This window comes from Ursus maritimus, unplaced genomic scaffold (assembly GCF_017311325.1).
Source record: "Ursus maritimus isolate PB19 unplaced genomic scaffold, ASM1731132v1 scaffold_11, whole genome shotgun sequence".
In the NCBI taxonomy this organism is placed as follows: domain Eukaryota; kingdom Metazoa; phylum Chordata; class Mammalia; order Carnivora; family Ursidae; genus Ursus; species Ursus maritimus.
In genome coordinates, this window is record NW_024423453.1 from 5,387,153 (window position 1) to 5,406,365 (window position 19,213).

A 19,213-nucleotide genomic window follows, 5' to 3' on the forward strand; every position below is an offset into this window, starting at 1 on the left:
TTTTATTTTAAATATGATCCTGTTTAGATCAGAGGCAGACATAGATTATTGTCTTATTAGACCCTAAATTCCTCAAGTGTAGCTCCTAGTTCTTCTGTTTGTGGGATAGCTATTGTAGTGATTGTTTATTTCCTTCATGTAAACTTACTGTCATCGCCTTTGATGAGATTAAGGCCCATTCCCTTTCTCCCAATCATGGTGTTCATTACACTGTATCAATGACCTGGTAACTTGCCTAGGCTCTCCATTAGACCAGAAGTAGCCACTATTTTAATGTTAAAATAAATTAATAATACTTACTTATTATCAGATTGTGTATCAGATTGTTTTCCCTCACTACAAAACAAGCGCAGGGACTCTTTCTTTAACTGCTGTACCCTAAGTAACTAGAAGAGTATGTGGCTCCCTCCTAAATGTTTGCTGATTGGCTTAGTATAAAATATGTTTTCAAATAACATAACCGCGTGTGAAGCACTCACAATTTCAAAAGAAAATAAAATCAAGATTAAAAAATTTAAGGAGGGCATGATGTAAAAACAGAAAAAAAGATGAGAAGGAAACACGTCAAAATGTTTTTACAGATTATGTCTGGATGATGAGATTGAAGATGATTTAGTTTTTTTCTTTGTGCATTTTACAGTTTCCAAATCCACCATAATGATTATATATTAATTCCATAATTAGACAAATTTCAATAAATAGTGAAAATGTAAAAAAAATTAATAATAATAATAATAATAATAGTCTTCAATAACTAAATTACTGAAATGAGTTTGTTGGATGTTCCTAGCTAGATGGAAAACATTTTTAGCATTTCACACTTTTAAAATTGTAATATAATTATTAATTTCTACTATTTAGCAAAAATATTAAACACTATTGCTTCTAACTCACATTAGTTGATGCACATATATACTTTATATAGCAATATAATCTCTGTGCATATTATTATGTATTCTGCATTTTTAATTAACATTTTTCTGTATATGTATTTCCACATATTTGCCACTAGAATTAATTTAATCAAAGGGGGGGTTTTGTATATTTGTTCTCTTTTTCCTATTTTCTTTGTCTGAAATTTATTTTATTGTGGCAAGAACACAACATGGATCTATCCTCTTAACTACTTTTTAAGTGTACAGTATAGTAATGGTAACAGTGTACAACAGATCTGTAGAACATACTGTCTTGCTTAACTGAAACTTTATGTCCATTGATAGCTGTATGCTTGTTCTTTGATGTATCCTTAGCAGGTAGATGCATTTTGCCTGGCATATGGTAGGCACTCAATAAAAAAAAATTGTTGAATGTTGAATGCATTTGTAGTCTCATGTATTTGTTGTTTTAAATAACCATTGTTTAAATAGTGGACATTTAAAATCTGCAGTATTTTATTTTAATTGAGCAAATTTTTCTGACTTTATTGTTTCTATATGCATCCTATCAATTTTAAATAACATTTCCCATAATATTCTTATTTTTATATCCAGATATATGTAATATATGTATGTGTGTGTGTGTGTGTGTGTGTGTGTATGTGTATAAAACCTAAATCCTTGACTGTCAATTGCCATGAGGATTTTCCGTCTTATGTATATGGAGGTAGTTTTTAATGATTGAATTTATTTTTTATTTTCTGATAGAGCCTAATTTTGCTAAAAGAAATGACAGTTGATCTTCAGATATGGCTTGATGTCTGTATTGAGAAACTAATTTAGAATAAAATATATTCTTGAACAGAGATCACGGCTTTCATTACTAACAAACTTCTGGGATAAGCCTTACACTGCTCTGAAGTAACCTGGGAGAGCAGAGTCTTAGTCCTGACACTCAGTGGTGGATTGAAGCATTTTGCTTAAAAAAAATCTAGGTACTTGGGGCGCCTGGGTGGCACAGCGGTCAAGCGTCTGCCTTCGGCTCAGAGCGTGATCCCGGCGTTACGGGATCGAGCCCCACATCAGGCTCCTCCACTGGGAGCCTGCTTCTTCCTCTCCCACTCCCCCTGCTTGTGTTCCCTCTCTCGCTGGCTGTCTCTATCTCTGTCAAATAAATAAATAAAGTCTTAAAAAAAAAAAATCTAGGTACTTGATTTTGTTTACTTCGTTTTTGGAGATCATAAATGCAAAAAACCAAAATTTATAAGGTTATAAATAATCTGCAGTATTTTCTAGCATCTGCTAAAAGACTGAGTTATTTTTAACATTAAGTGTATCTTCAAGATATAGTAGCAATTACATCCATAGAAAAAGGACTTATTAGGCATTTCCTTGCAAATCTGGATATGGGCACCTATTGAAATTTTCTTGACATGTGCTTGATTTTCATTTTCCTTAGAACGTGTTACTTTGCTGGAACCATATTCAAAGGCTAGGTTGATTGATCCCCTGTAAAATACACTTGAAGGTTAAGTAACTACAGATCTCAGCTAATCCCATGTAATCTGCTATTACTAAATGGCGGTTTGTATTCCTGGCACACCTGTTTCTGAAGCTTAGGATTTAGGTTTTACTTTTTGTTCAAATAACCTCTAGAAGGAGCGATGCGTCTCTCAGCATGTCTGTGCATTGTACTTATTAGCTTTTTGGAGGGAGTGAGCTGTTCATGTCCTTCACAGTGCACCTGCGATTATCATGGCAGAAATGACGGCACAGGATCAAGGTATGCTCCTCTCCTTGCTACTAAGTGTTCTAATGATTCTAAGGAAAAGGACTCCAACTAGACAGCCTTATTTTGAAAGCAAATTGTTGGCCAGGTATCAGAGGAGAGACGGTTTAATTTACAAAAGCTTTAACTTCATTGTGTTAATACTGGTTGCCCACTCCATTGTTTTCATTTTGAGCAGTTTAGCTTTTAAAAGCCCCTCAAATTATTTGAGACTCTCAAACACATTCTGTATTACAAAAGTATCTGTTGCACTCATATTAACAACATGTCCCTTTCACAAGGTCAAACCACTGAAATGAGTGTGGCCAGCTCAGCTTGTTTATAGAAAGCAAGCCCAGGAGGGAGGGCTGTTCAGGAGGTACTTGACATACCCAGATGATTTGCTTCCCTGATTTCCCATTTCATTTTGAGGGTTACTCATGCCAACTAGATAGATTTTAAAAAGTAGGAAGGAAAATCACAAGAGTGAAATTACAGAGGTTCATAATTAAGATTTTTCATTTTAAGTTTTGGAGTTGACAAAGAAAAGTTTGAAAGATGCGGATCAGCCCTGTCTGTTGCAGATACTGAGGGGCCTCACAGAAGTAGGTCACCCTCTGCGGTGCTTTAACATCTACCTGTGAATTGAGAATAATTACATACTTACAATATAGGTGAATCCTTTGAGATAGAGGTTAAAGGCAAATCAGGACTTTTGTTAGCTAAACATGGTAGAACTTGATTTTTTTTTTGGAGAGGATATTTATTTATTTATTAAAGATTTTATTTATTTATTTGAGAAAGAAAGCGAGAGAGAGCACGAGTAGGGGGTGGGGGTGGGGGGGGGGAGAAACAGACTCTCCACTGAGCAGGGAGCCTGTTGCAGGACTCGATCCCAGGACCCTGAGATCATGACCTGAGCTGAAGGCAGACGCTTAACGGACTGAGCCACCCAGGTGCCCCTGGAGAGGATATTTAATAGAAAAATAAGATTATTTTGTGACTTGGTTGAAGTGAACAGTGAGCCTCTTACAGAAAATAATTTGTTAAAAGAATCTCCCAATGTATGTCTTACAACTTTAAACAAATAATGACAATTAAAACATATTTTTGAATAGTTTGTCTTATTGTATGAACTTTACTTAACCAACTCATGATATCTTTTTGAGATATTTACTAGGTAGTTTAAGACAAAGAGGACAATGTAACAAATTAAAGCCTACTTGGCAAAAGATATGAAGCAGTTAATGACTCAGGACGGGGTACTTTTGAGAAAACAGTCACAGAAATGTTTTTTTCTTGGTGATGGCCCCATTACTGATGGATTTTATAAAAACTATAGCATATTATGCCTGGCAAGGACTCTAGAAATTATCTAGTTCGACTGCTGTCATTTTATAGACAAAGAAACACAACCATCCAGAGATTAAATGACTTGTCCAAGGTCACAGCATGAGCTGCAGGGACTAGTGATAAGGTCTTTCAGCTTCCTGTGTAGGCTTTCTTCCATCACACTGGAATGCTGACCTAAAGAGTAGAAACAAGATCATTCCCGTATAAAGCAGCAATGGAATTTGTCATACAGAATTGAGATGAAGAATAAGAGGTGTTCCTAGAGAATTCCAATGATTCCCTAGGGCCATCTCCCAAGTTACAGAAAGGAAAGGACCCTGTCATTATACCCTACCTCTCTTCACATTATACCCTTTTGAAATTCACTGATTTAATGTCATGTGTTTTTACTGAATGGCTGTTTCATTGTTATTATGTACAACAAGTATAATATATTTATACATATAATGTATTTATACATTATACATTTTAGACTATGCTTTGCAAAATTTTTACTGTCCATTTTCAGCAATCCAGTGGGGGTGAGTATATAATGAGAGATAAATCGAGTCTTTTTTCAGGTTAAAATGAATCTAAATTCTCTGATTCTTCATACTTTACACCCACACATGGGACAGGCTTGTTTTTCTATGCCAGTTTTACACGTGCCACTAAACAAGATCACGATGTGACTTATTCAAGGTCACTTCAGTTAGTGAGTGGTAAAAGGAATAAACTCGCAGTTTCTGATTTATTCCTTAGGCTGAAAGTAATGCTCCGGTTACATTATTAGAATAGAGTTCAACTTTAAGCATCTAGTATGAATACTCGCTCTTTCTCCTTCTTCCCTCCCTCCCTTCCTGTTTAAAATTAAATTATCTTCTTAAAAATGATCAATTTACAACTTCAACAGGAGATTTAAAAAAAAAACCAGGCCATTTCCTAAAGAGGTTAAGAGTGTGTACTTTGGAGCTGGACAGGTGTGGTTTTGAAAGACGGCTGTGTAACCCACTAGCTGTGTGACCTTGGGCAGTTACCCGGTGTTGGTGGGCCCACTTGTTTTCTCTGTAAAAATGAGATTGATGATAAAAATAGCAAACAGCCCCTAAATGCCTATTATGTGCCAGGAAGGTATAAAACTTTATATCCATTTCAATTATCATCCTAACAGTGCCATATGGGAAAATGAAGTTGAGGGATTGGTGAAGTGGCTTTTCATGGCCACAGAGGAAGTGGTAGAACTTAGATCTGAACCAAGATCAGCCTGACCCCAGAGCTTGTGCCTTTACCTTCACCCAGTATCTACCTGATAGGGCTGCTGCTGAAACGAGGTGGGTGTGATGTGTGTTGCAGGGCCTGACACATAAAGAGCTCTGTCTGTATTAGGTTGAATCACATGAAACTGCTGATATTTGATCACTTTTAACCTACAAAAATGACCATTTCATATGATTCAATCTGGAAGAAGAAGATGATGATGAATTATGAATAGGTCAGTCAGGCTGAACAATTATTTTGTGAAAACCAGTAGGAAATGAAAAACTGATGCATGTTTCAAGTATTATTTTTTCACATGGGTCTTGGAAAGCAGGTTTCCTTCCATTGCTCTTGTGACACTAGGTCGGTGCTATGTAATGACCTGGATATGAACGAGGTCCCCGTGAACTTCCCCGTGGACACCGTGAAGCTGCGTATAGAGAAGACTGTCATCCGCAGGATCCCCGCAGAGGCCTTCTACTACCTGGAGGAGCTCCAGTACCTCTGGGTGACTTGTAATTCCGTGGCCAGCCTTGATGCCAGCAGCTTTTACAACCTAAAGCAGCTGCATGAGTTGCGCTTGGATGGAAATTCTCTGGCTGCTTTCCCTTGGGCATCTCTGCGGGACATGCCCCATCTGAGGACCCTGGATTTGCACAACAACAGAATAACCAGTGTGCCAAACGAGGTGGTCAGGTATCTGAAGAACCTTGCCTACTTGGATTTATCAAGCAACAGGCTAACCACACTACCACCAGATTTCCTGGAGAGCTGGTCCCACTTACTTACGACATCATCACGAAGCCTGAACCTTACACCGCGAAGAGTCATTCTCGGTAAGCTCAGAAGCCTCTGGGCCTCTCGGGTCCAGAGATTTTGTTTTGCATGCCTTCAGTTGTCTGGTCTTTTCATATGTATTGAATTTGGCTTCTACTCTGTACTTGCACTTTTGATGGGATGGCACTTTGTCGGTTGACCTAGGTCAGTTCACCTGTTTACCCTTTGTAAGGTGTAATGGCTCTGTGCGTGCGCTGGAGAGCAGCAGTGTGTGTGTGTGTGTGTGTGTGTGTGTGTGTGTTGGAGCAAACAAGAGAGCCTCATAAACTGGGAGACTAATGCTGCTGTTAGTCTGGGGCTGAGTAATAAAATCTACCAACCTGCCCTGATTCTGAGAGCACATCAGTGCTCCATGCTCTGCCACAATCAACCTGATCTGTTCTCTGTACAACCCTTCATCAGGCTCTCCAGGAATGGAAGGGGGACACTGGCATCTTTATGAGGTGGCAGTGGTTTTATTACTTAGGGAGAATAGCTTCCAGATTTTCTTAATCTAAAAAGAAATGATGAAGACAATCTTCTAATGGATTAGTGTAGCTGTGGTTTGTTTTGTAGACTTTGATCTTGAGTTTGTTTAGGTTCTCTGGCTATTTGTCTTGGGTTCTTAAAGTGTAAACTCCTTCCAGTAAGTCTCTCTCTTCCTTTTCTCGAATCTTCCCACAGTGTTTTGCATGGCACTCTGCACATGGCGAATGCCCAGTATATACGGTTGCAGATTGAAATCAGTGAACTGAGACACTTCTCAGGGGTACTTGTGGGCAGTGCGGCCTCTCGCACTTTTGTGTGAGACACAAGCCTAAGGCTGTGATCAATCAATTTGATCTCCTACTAAATTCTTGTTCACCCAGTAAGGCTGTGTTGTCCATTCATTCATTATATCCATCGGGGTCATGGAAGAGGTTGTATTTCTCAGGATGGAAGAACTGAGTGTTTGGCCAGTGAAGTGACTTATAAGCCTTTTGGTGCGAGAAGCAACTCGATGCTAAATTTGTGCCAGGAAGCCCTACTGACTAATATCACATCCTCAAATATTTGCTGTAAAGTATAAATAAAATAAAGATAACTTTGCAATTTTTTTTGATAAAAAGGAAAATGCCATGGCAGCACTTAAATGATTTTAACATTGCTTTTGTTGAAATGTAAATGCATCTTGGTGCCTATGAGACTAAAAGTATGAGTGATAAGAACCAGATAGAAAGAGGAAAAACCATGTAATTTTTTATTCTATACCTATTTTATGTTTGCCTACTGCTTATCTAGTGCTTCAGCCATTTTTATCAGAGAATAAAAGAAGTATTGTAGGGTGTTAGGGAAAAAACCATTAATTTAATGATAGTTGTGGGGTCCTTCTTATTATGCACACCGTGACAGGCACCATGCAAGCCTATACTGTGGTATTTATTTACTCTATTTTAGCCACTAATGTAGTCCTTATGATTAATAGCTAGAAATTGTCTTAATTTAAATATTGAGATTCTGTTTCTCTACACGTTCTTCTTTCTTCAGATTTACCAAAAGGAGATATATAGTAGAAAATAAAATCAAATTACCGAATTGCTGTTAACAGCTCTCTGATTAGTCGCTAATATTGCTAATATCACTATAAAGAATTGATTTAGAGGAGAGGACATTAATATTTTTCTATTGTGAGTTAAATCTGGATGAAAATTTAGGGATGAAATGGAAAGGGTTATGAAATTTCACTGTCCACGGAGATAAACAGCTTTATCTATGTTATAGGGTTCAGATTCTTCAAAAGCAGATTCTTTAAAAGCGTAACATGAAAATGCCTTTGGTATAACATTAAATTTAAAAAGCAGGGTGTGTAATTGTACACGATCATAACTATTTTAAAATGTGCAAAGAAAAAGACTGAAAAATACACTAGCTGGTTAACTGTCCTCTTGGGGTGAGGGAACTTCCTTTCAGTATCCTACATTTTCAAAATGTTCTGCATTGATCATGCATTGCTTTTATAATAATGATAATCATGATAACAAATAACAAAAGATATTTTGAAACATGACCAGCCCTATGTGGCAGCTGATCTTAGCAAAGCCATGCCTGCTATGTAATGAAAGGGAAAAGAAGTGCTCTCCTCTAAAAGAAGACCAGCTCACGTATGTGAATCTCACACAGAAAACTCAGGTTTCTCATCTGGAAAATGCAGTTAGGAGGACTTGCTCCCTCTTGCTCATAGGACTGTAATGAGAATATTATGAGATAGTTTATGTGACAGTTCTTTAGAATATGAGGTGAACAGTCTCTAAGGTTATGATTTTAGAACAGCTGAGACTGAGATGGGAGAGTCTTACAAAGAAGGACTCCTCTATTTTGGCTTTTTCTGTTATTTTACCTATATTTGAGTCTTCTAATTTCATCATTAAAATATGGTGATGAAAACAAGTTCTAGCTTTTCTAGAACTCAGTGTTTAACTGTATCAATTCTATCTTTCCAGATACCCTGTAGAATTTACTTTTCTATTATTATAGTGGAATATATTCTGCTTTCATTTGTTGGTGTCCTGTGTTTATTATTGTTAGCAGATGGAAGTTCTGTTTGTAACAATAATGGTAATAGCTAATATTAATGGAGTGCTTACTCAGGCCCAAAGCTAGTTCTCATACTTGAAAGATACAACTTCTTCCGGTCTCATGTTAACCCTGTGGTAAGTATCATTTCACCCCCATTTTATAGAAGAAGAATTGAGACACACATTAAGCCACGTGCCCAAATTTACTCATCATGCAGTGATGGAGCTGGGGTATGAATACAGGTGGTTTGGCTCCAGAACTCATGCTGTTCCCCACTCCTTTGTAATGCAAGGTACTGTATGTAATAATACCAGAGTTCTTTTCCTCATATATGCATTACTGATCTCTTTCAGTCATGTATCTATTTTAAAAAAATCAGGAAGAGGCTTTTCCATTACTCCTCTTTTCTACATGAGTAAAAATATCAACTTAATAAAATTGTCCTCTAATTATCATACAAACATAAACTAATGTCCTGCAAGTAAACATTTAAACGAAGTGTGAAACTAGATTGGATTTTTTATTTGCAATACAGGTAAATTTCCATGGCCTCTTCCTCAGGAATACACAAATATTTACACAGCCAGACTCTGTAAGGCCCAACACTCTTTGTCTTGGAAAAAGCTTGCAGTAGGAGAGGGCGTAAAATGCTTTTTTGGGTGCTTTTTACTGGTACTCAGATTTGCTCAACTGCAAACATGAATTCTTTTCCTGTTCAGAATAAAAATTTACCTGAAGGGGAGTAGCCACACGAGTATTCGCACAATATTTTTCTAAAATGGCATTAATTTAATTCAACAAACACTCCTCAATCCCTGTTGATATGCCTGTTCTTTTCTAGGCACAGAGGAGATAAATTCACATAGTTAACTCCTTGCCAGGTGCTCTTCTGAGGACTCCCTGGCAGTATCCCAGCCTTTAGGACAATGCCATAGAGCGGGTCTGTGATTATTACTTGTTTTTTACAGCTGGTGAAGAGGCAAAGACAAGCTTCAAGTTTAGTGTATCTCCAGAGAGATCATTCTTTTGTTTTTTAAACCTTTTCTAAATTGAGGAGTTGAGGTATAATTTGTATACCGTGGATCTTAAGTGGACAGCTTAGTAAATGATGATAAATGATACACCCACATGAAACCCACACCCTCACGAAGATATGGAATAATTTCATCACGCTGGGAAGTTCCCCTGCGCCCCTTCTCAATCAATTTCCTCCATTTCAAGCAACCACTGTTTTCATTTCATCGCAGTAGGTTAATTTTATCTGCCCTAGAATTGTACGTAAACGGAATCATGTAAGACGGCCCTTGTGCCTGGCTTCCTTCGTTTAGCATTACTGTTGTTTTTTTTTTTTTTTTTTAAGATTTTATTTATTTATTCGACAGAGAGAGAGACAGCCAGCGAGAGAGGGAACACAAGCAGGGGGAGTGGGAGAGGAAGAAGCAGGCTCATAGCGGAAGAGCCTGACGTGGGGCTCGATCCCATAACGCCGGGATCACGCCCTGAGCCGAAGGCAGACGCTTAACCGCTGTGCCACCCAGGCGCCCCTAGCATTACTGTTTTTGAGATTCATCCACGTCATTGCATGAATGGGTAGCTCCTTCTGCTGAGTCATTTTCATTTTTACAAATATGAATTGTTCATCCTTTCTCCTGTTTTTGGACACATGGGTGGTTGGTTACCAGTCTTTAGCTATTACTAATTAAGCTGCTGTTCACATTCTTGTGCAAAGCTTTTCGTAGCACATATTTTCATTTCTCTTGGATAAATTCCTAGGCTTCAAATTGCTAGGTCATAGGATGGCTATATATCTTTTTAAGAAACTGCCAGTTTTCCAAAGATGTTGTACCACTGTACACTCCCACTAGTACTGTACAACAGTCTACTTGCTCCATATCCTCACCAACATCTGATGTTGTCAGATTTTTTCATTTCAGCCATTCCTGGAAGTGATGGGTCAGGGAGTGATTTGACATTGTGATTTTAAGTTGCATTTCCCTGATGACTAATGGTGTTGACCACGCTTTCATTGGGTTATTGGTCATTGCTATATTCCTTTATGCCAATATATAATTTTTTGAAGTTTTTTTTTTATTATTGAATACAAGCCTTTTGTCAGTTATATTGTTATTGATATTTCCTCCAAATTTGTGATTTATTAATTTTCTTCATGGTGTCTTTAGTAAGAAAGTTTTAAATTTTAATGACATCTGATTCTTCAGTTTTTTCTTTTATAGTTAGTGCTTTGTGTGTCTCATCTAAGAAATATTTGCCTACCTACAAGTCACAGAGATTCTATTTTCCTCATAGTTTTAACTTTTATATTCAATTTCTGGCTTTAATATTCTTGGGTTTTATGCTTATGACTGTGGTCCGTCTCAAAACGTGTGAGGTAGGGGTTGAGGTTTTTTTCCAAGCAGATGTCCAGTTGTTCCCCCACCATTTGTCGAAAAGACTTTACTTCCCCCCGATTTGTTAAATGCCACTGCCACCACAAAACTGACCAAAGCATGGTTTTTGCTTTCAAAAGCTTATAGTCTGCAGAATTACTTTTGTACAGGAATTTATTGCTAACTTTTCACACAATTAGCCATTTAATTCAACTACTGTGATGTATGGAAAACATTATCCTTTTAGAAAAGAAAAAGGCAAAGTTGATTTGCCCCTATCCAAGAGTAGTTATATGAACTAAATTAATTAGTGCAAATTACTGTGATTGTGGTTGGTATGCTGCCTTGAAGGAATGCAGTACAAATAACAGTTTAACTTCTGGGAATTCTTATACCTTTGTCCTCAAAAGAAAAAAAAAACAGTTGATGAATGGGCTCAACACTCAGGTCACTGTTACTATTCAGGTTTTAAAAGTTGTGCCTTTGACCTTGATGTTTCAAAGCTAGAATAAACACATTTTTGAGGATTTAAAAATATTTTCCTGCTTGATATAACTTTGAGACATTACCAGTTGGATTAATTTTTAAAAGAATTTTATTTCAAGGGCACCTGGGTGGCTCGCTCGGTTAAGTGTCCAACTCTTGATTTCAGCTCAGGTCATGATCTCAGGGTTGTAAGATGGAGCCCTAGCATTGGGCTCCCTGATCGTGGGGAGTCTGCTGAGATTCTCTCTTCCTCTGTCTCTGCCCCTCTCCCTGCTCGCATGCACTCTTTTTTCTCTCTCAAATAAATACATCTTTAAAATTTTTTTCTTTCAGCTTTAACACATGTTTGTGACAGTTTCAAAACATGAATAAAACTGTTAATGTTACAGTTACGTAGACCTTTGTGCTCCAGACATCACTGCTTTGACATGTGTTTATAGATAACAGCACTCATAGCTGCCACCCACGGCTCTAGATGTTTTTAGGTGATGAAATGGGTTATGGTGGAAGGAATATTAGATTAGAAGCTGAAACATCTGGGACTTAGTCAGGACTCTAAGCTACTTACAAAAATCAAGGCAGTAATCTCTTTGTGCTTTAGTGCCCTCTGATGTGAAACTCAAAAGAATCATACTAGCTTCCTGAGGTCAGTATAAGACATATAAAACTTGAGAATGAAAGCTTTAAAATCCGGATACCAAGGTTCAAATCCTGACTATATCCAGTTGTGTGACCACAGGCAGAGCCCTTAACCCCTCTCAGTGTTGACTTTTTCCTCTTTAAAATAGGATGATACTAATATTATCTACCTCATGCTATTGTCAGGACTGAGGGAGACAAATCCTTTAGCATGCTTAGCACTGCTGGAAGATAATATTTTCCATGGCCTCTCCCATTTCTGCATGTCTTCTGAGCAGAGGCAGTCACTGATGGCCTTTTGTCCTGAACTATCTTTTTAAGGATGCTTGTGTACAGAACTGCTTTGGAAAGTAAAGATATGTCTCCCTCCAGAGAAATGGTAGGCATGTTAACTGTCCAGTATAATGAAGATAAGGTCTTCCTCCAGAGCTGTGAACTATCCTCCATCTCTGACCAGGAGTCTTGTGTCTTCTGCCAACTGGGAGGTGTTGGTCATTCTAAAGTAGGATAAAACTTAGACCCTTTACAATTCCTGACAAAGTACAATATTTGCCACATAGGAAACAATCAATAACCATCAACTTGTTTTGTTATTATCTTATAAAGCAAAAATCTAGCATAACAAGTGTTTTGAGAACAAAAATTTTATCCCCATACTAATTATTACATGACAGAATGGATTTGACGTTTGCTGGCAAGTTGGATATTAGAGACTGGTGACAGATTCACAGGACTAAATGTAAGAAGAAGAAGTTCAAGGTAATTCACCCACAGAAGAAATGAAATTTCTAAGATAGAAGATAAAAAAAAAACCCAGTAAGACTTTACCAATACTGGCAGAAAAATATGAACCAATCATGAAGTGCTATTATAATAAAAATAGACACAAATAGAAATTTATATTAAAACAAAAATAGATGTAAATAGAATTTATGAATGAACGGTTACATCTTTCAACATGGTTAGCATTTTCTAAAATTGCAGTTCTGTCTTTTCTCATGGATCAATGTATAATCCACTCTCTTAGTAAAAAGCCACAACCACAAAACTTTCTGAGATAAATCCCTTGCAACCTTGGGCTTTACGTGAGGCTGCCGTGGGACATCATTACCCTTAACATCCTTAGAGAGACTTTTGTCTGCCAAGGGCTCTGAAGCACCGTCTTAGATCTTTTTGGGATCTTGGCAAATAATTTTATGGTTTCACCCTCCCTGGATTTGATTTTTGCTCAGAAGCCCTTTCCTTAGTTTGAGAACTTTGGAGAGGCTGAGAGTAAGAAAGCAGGGTTTTTTTGTTTTTGTTTTATTTTTTAATTATTTATTTTTTTAATGTTCAGTTTTATTATTGAACCCAGCAAGTTTCAGCTCCTTTCTCTTTAACAGTTCTTCCTTTAGCTGTTGTCTGTCATTTCCATTTTACCATGAGCAACAGGAAGATGCCAGGTAGCACTCTCAGCACTCGGTGTGGAAATATCCTTAGCGAGAACATTCGTTTAATTGAGTGCACTTTATATTTTCCATGTGAACCACAGGTGACAGTGTTTCTCTACTTTCTGCCACTCCATCAAAGGGTCTCCTTTCCTCTAGTTTCCAATAGTTACATTTTCCTCACTTTCCTTGAAAGCTATCACTGACAGTCCCCTTGAAGGCCAACGTACTTCTGCTAACAGTTCAAAAGCTGAGGGAGGCAGTCCTACAACTGGAGGCTGTCTGCTAACTGTATTCCTTGCTGACAATTCTCTCTTGAAGGGGGATTTGAGCAGTGCACCTTCTTGGCCACTACGTATGACATTCATACCAAGCTCTGTTCTAGCCTATGCCCGTCTCCAGTCTAATGTCCTGACATTGCCTGCATGTCACTCTATACTTTTGCTACACAGAACTTGTACTACCTTCATAGGTCTTCAAATCACACAAAACCATGACATAGTGCAGTCTGAATTAGGTGCCTATCTACACCCTCCAATATTTACAATAATATGAGTACTTTCCTAGCACCCTGGAAATATCTCTAGCCGTGTATTTCTAGTATTCTATGGTACTTGGATTAAAACCTTGGCTCGGATGCTGATTAAGCTATATGCCCTCGTTCAAATCATTTGATTTCTCTGTATCTCACCTTCTTCATTTTTAAAATGGGGATAGTAATCTTTTTCCTCATAGGATTTTTGGGATTAAATGAAATATAGATAAGTGCTTAGAACAGAGCCTTGTCCCGAGTAAATGCTCAGTAAATGTGGGCTAATCATTAATGATCTGAACTGAGAGGCTATGTTCATTCAGGCAGCCAAACTGCAGGGCAAAACTGACAGGGAGGTGACTCCACTTCATCTCTCAAAGCACTTCTGTTTTTAGGGAGACAGTGCAGACACCTGCTTGCCCAAGAGGCTGTGATGTAAACTGAAGTCAACAGAATAACTTTTATCAATCATTTCCTCCCTTCTGGTTTAGGTCTGCAGGACAACCCTTGGTTCTGCGACTGTCACATTTCCAAAATGATCGAGTTGTCGAAAGTTGCTGACCCTACTGTGGTGCTTCTTGACCCACTAATGATCTGTAGTGAGCCCGAGCGCCTGACCGGGATTTTGTTTCAGCGGGCTGAGCTGGAGCATTGCCTGAAGCCGTCTGTGATGACCTCAGCCACCCAGATCACATCCGCTCTGGGCAGTAATGTTCTGCTGCGGTGTGATGCGACTGGCTACCCTACCCCACAGCTCACATGGAGCAGGTCTGACAGCTCACCAGTTAACTATACAGGTATTTTCTTTTTTCCTTTTTTTTTTTTTAAGATTTTATTTATTTATTTGAGAGAGAGACAGGGAGAGCATGAGCATGGGGAGGGGCAGAGAGAGGGAGAAGCTGACTCCCTACTGAGCAGGGAGCCCAATGCGGGGCTTGATTCTAGGACCTTGAGATCACGGTGTGAGCCAAAGGCAGGCACTTAACCAACTGAACCACCAAGGTGCCCCCAAAACTGGCTAGTTAATTCTAATAAAATACGCCAAGATTATTGGGTGAAAGGAATTTGAAAGGTTCATCTTATTGGTTAATATTTTCCTCAGTTTATCTAACTACACAGATGAAATCAGACGATCTGATTTTTTTTTTTTGATAGAAAACAACATGATGCAGGGGATGGATGATTGCAAATAAGGCCCTTTGTCTTGCTGCATCATCTTGGATATGGCTCACTTTAAAATGTATAACTATTACAGTTTTCCTAGAAAAGATTTTCATACAAGTTTCTCATTTCTGAATGATTATTTAAATAATAAATTACCCACAAACCTTATCATGAGGCAAAAGGTATAATTTTTAGAAATATTGGTTACATAGACTTTTTAGATCCTACTATGACCAACTCAGTGCTTTTGGCCTTAGTTTCAATAGTGATATTCTGAAGAATTAACGTGATATATTTGAAAAACTCCTTAAAACGTGGGGCACCTGGGTGGCTCAGTTGTTAAGCGTCTGCCTTTGGCTCAGGGCGTGATCCCGGCGTTCTGGGATTGAGCCCCACATCAGGCTCCTCCACTGGGAACCTGCTTCTCCCTCTCCCACTCCCCCTGCTTGTGTTCCCTCTCTTGCTGGCTGTCTCTCTGTCAAATAAATAAATAAAATCTTCAAAAAAAAAAAAAACTCCTTAAAACTAAATGTAAATCAAAGTAAAAATAATGAAACCTGATGGAGTAAGAAACAGCCAAGGCCTAATATTTTAAAAAATAGATAGTAAATGGCCCACAGCTAAAGGTAGTAAGTTAAATTTGGGGATACTAGGATACTGCTTAGTACATTATTATTCATCAGAAAGCTTCAGAAGTCAAGACAGAATGGTAATACGGTAGATTTTAGTGTTTAGGAAAGTAAAATTCCATTTTGCAAAAACTATATATTATTCTACAAATAAAAGAATCCATGGTTTACTAATTTATCTAGATTAAATATGAAATGAAAGACTGAGAATATTAATTATGACTCCTCTATGCCAGAAATTGATCTGCTAGGCCATCTGGTTATGTAGACAGATAGCATGTTATTACAATGAAAAGATATTTGGGGAAATAGTTAAGTAAGATCTTGTAATAACCATTTTATAGGACCACGGTGAATTGAAATTGGAGAGCATCTTTGAGACCACTTTGTCTTATCCCCTTATTTTTAAAATATAGAAACAGAGGCCTAAAGATGCTAACTGACTTGTCTGAAATCACATACTAATCAGTGGACAAACATTTACTAAAACCAAGTCTCCCAATTCATAGCCTTGTGTCTTTTTAAAATACCATTCCCCATACAGACCTCATGGTACTTGGCATGTCCTAGACCTTCATGTAGATAATGTACAAACTATCACCTGCCATCAGAGACTGGTGATAGTGTGTCATTTCCCTCTTGGTTTATGTGAAAGGGATGCATATACAACCAGTTATATCAGATCAGTTAGCATGCTGCTTGAGTTTCCTCTTTTTCCCCGTGTGCATGTGTATGTGTGTGTATATATATATTTTTTTTCTTTTTTTTTTTTTCCCCTTACAGTAATTCAGGAATCTCCAGGGGAAGGAGTCAGATGGTCCATAATAAGCTTGACAGGCATTTCTTACAAGGATGCTGGAGATTACAAATGTAAGGCCAAAAATTTGGCTGGAATGTCAGAAGCTGTGGTTACTGTGACAGTGGTAGGTGTCGTCACGACCACCATATCATCAGATACCTCTGAAAGAATTGGAGATCACCCTGAGGAAGAAGTCCAGCCAGGATCTAAAGCTACATCTGTACCTGGTTCATTGCCATCTCCCTGGCCTTTTTCCTCCCCTTCCTCCCCTGCTTCTTCCATTTTTCTTTCTACTTCTACTTCACCTCCTCCCTCCACTGCTTTCTTCTCCTCATCTCCTTTCCTCTCCTCCATCGTTTCTTCAGCCCCAACTTTAAGCACAAGAATTTCAATAAGCCCCACCATGGCCAGCCAGCAGTCACTCCAGCTCCACCCAGATGGGAAAAGAAATTTAAAGGTGGAGATGGGTGGAAGTAAGCTTCCCTCAGCTGGTGCAAGTAAAAAAGAAGAGTTGGCGTCGGTGGATCAAGCGACGCCAATGGAAAAGAACGCCATGATAGAAAATCTCAGGGTAGTCGGTGAGACTGAGGAGAGTGTGACTTTGATGTGGAACATCGTCAACACCACGCGTAAGCCTGAGATGACCGTATTGTACTCCAAGTACGGTGACAAGGACCTGCTGCTGCTGAATGCAGACTCCAGCAAGAACCGAGCAACCATAGATGGCTTGGAGCCTGGTGGGCAATACATAGCATGTGTCTGTCCGAAAGGAGCGTCTCCCCAGAAAGACCAATGTATTACCTTTTCTACTGACAGAGTTAAAGAAGGTGATCCTCAAGTGTCTTTCCTTGTCATCGTGAGCGGTACTGCCTGTGTTGTTGTCTTGCCATTGATTTTTTTCCTGTTGTACAAAGTTTGTAAACTGCAATGTAGGTCAGAATCCTTCTGGGAAGATGATCTGGCAAAGGAAACGTATATCCAATTTGAGACCCTGTTCCCCAGGTCTCAAAGTGTAGGGGACCTTTGGACGCGAAGGCACAGAGATGATTCAGAAAAATTGCTGCTTTGTTCTAGGTCAAGTGTGGAATCTCAGGTGACTTTTAAAAGCGAAGTTTCGAGGCCCGAGTATTATTGCTAAGGTTTTACGGCTTAGGTACATGTGAACTCCACAAAATTTCTTCCATGCAATTAAGGATCTGAGGATACAGCTGACGGTCTGCTTGGATGACTTTGTTCAGACCCTCACATTCTCTATGAAAATCACAAATGGAGTGCTTTTAATTGTGCTTAAAAAATACCATGTGAGGGGCACCTGGCTGGCTCAGTCAGGAGAGCCTGCAACTCTTGATCTTGGAGTTGTAAGTTCGAGCCCCACGTAGGGTATAGAGATTACTTAAAAATGACCGACCATGCAACTTCTGAATAGTCTTGATTTTTGTTGTGTGGAAGATGCCACAGAAATAATTTTTGGGGTAGTGCTTAATAAGTTAATAGTATGTTTTAGGGTAATGTTTTGTTCTTAAAAATAAATTCATGTGAGAATAGTTGTAAAAAAGTGAAGTCTGAATTTTAAAAGGATAGTTTTTCTGGGAAGTGAAGAAAGATTAGTATAACCAGCTAAGCCTTGATGTTCATCATGTTTGAAGTGCTTTATGACATTTGCTGTGGGTATTTACTGCCGTTGCCTGGTGGGCAAGAGAAAGTGCAGAATTTTGCATTCACTAACGTTAAATCCAACCCAATGGAGAGGGAGGGCTCCAACTCTTGGTACCATTATGCATTACAAGACTGTACAGTTGTATTAATATTGTAAGAAAAAATTTTCCTTTATTCTTAGAAATATAGGTATTAGCAAAAAGAAGTTTAAAAAGAGGATCATGAAAATAGTAAGGTCAATTCTAAAAATAGTAACCATTGCATCCTAATACATTTGCTAACAGATTGTATGGATCTTTTAAAAAAAATAAGTGCTCATTTTGAAACAATCTCTTTAATATTGTGATATTTACTCTTCTCTCCCCCCCCTTTCTTCTTCTCTCCCTCCCTCTTCCTTTCTTCATTTCTTTTTTTCCCTTCTGCTTTGTATAAGATATTCAGGTAGCCAAAGGACCACAGCTAAGCTGTTTGTCTTTTGCCGTGTTATATTGTGATTTCCTGGCTAAAGGGAAGAACTTTGAAAGTCTTTTTTAGATCTGAAAAGGATGTTTTAGGATTTTGAAGAGCAGCCTCAATGGATTAATTTGGGCAAATTTTCTAGGTAAAAAACATCAGGGAAATTGAACTGGAGTGGGGCACATAAATAGGAAAGGGGTTTCATACATAAAATTTAGTTTTTTTTTTTTTTAAAGTTTATCACCACCTTTACTAAAGATTATATTCTCTTTACATTGGAGACTTTGGATTACAGAACAGATTTATTAAGGTGTGTCAGGAGTCTTGAAATACTCTGAGAAGTAAGTTATAAGAAAATCCTATATTTTGCGTAAGCAATAGATTGGCTTTAATGTAACACAGTATGGATATTGTAATACAAGGAGCTGGACAAT

The 19,213-nt window shown here is 38.2% G+C and overlaps 1 protein-coding gene across 1 annotated transcript; it reads left to right on the forward strand.

Annotated features, from left to right (window-relative positions):
- The first annotated feature begins 2,539 nt into the window (after nucleotides 1-2,539).
- Nucleotides 2,540-17,805, forward strand: LRIT3 (leucine rich repeat, Ig-like and transmembrane domains 3). Its single transcript, XM_008689426.1, has 4 exons — nucleotides 2,540-2,658; nucleotides 5,596-6,068; nucleotides 14,567-14,872; nucleotides 16,652-17,805. Exons 1-4 carry the CDS (start codon nucleotides 2,540-2,542, stop codon nucleotides 17,803-17,805), a joined length of 2,052 nt encoding a protein of 683 aa, XP_008687648.1.
- The last annotated feature ends 1,408 nt before the right edge of the window (nucleotides 17,806-19,213 follow it).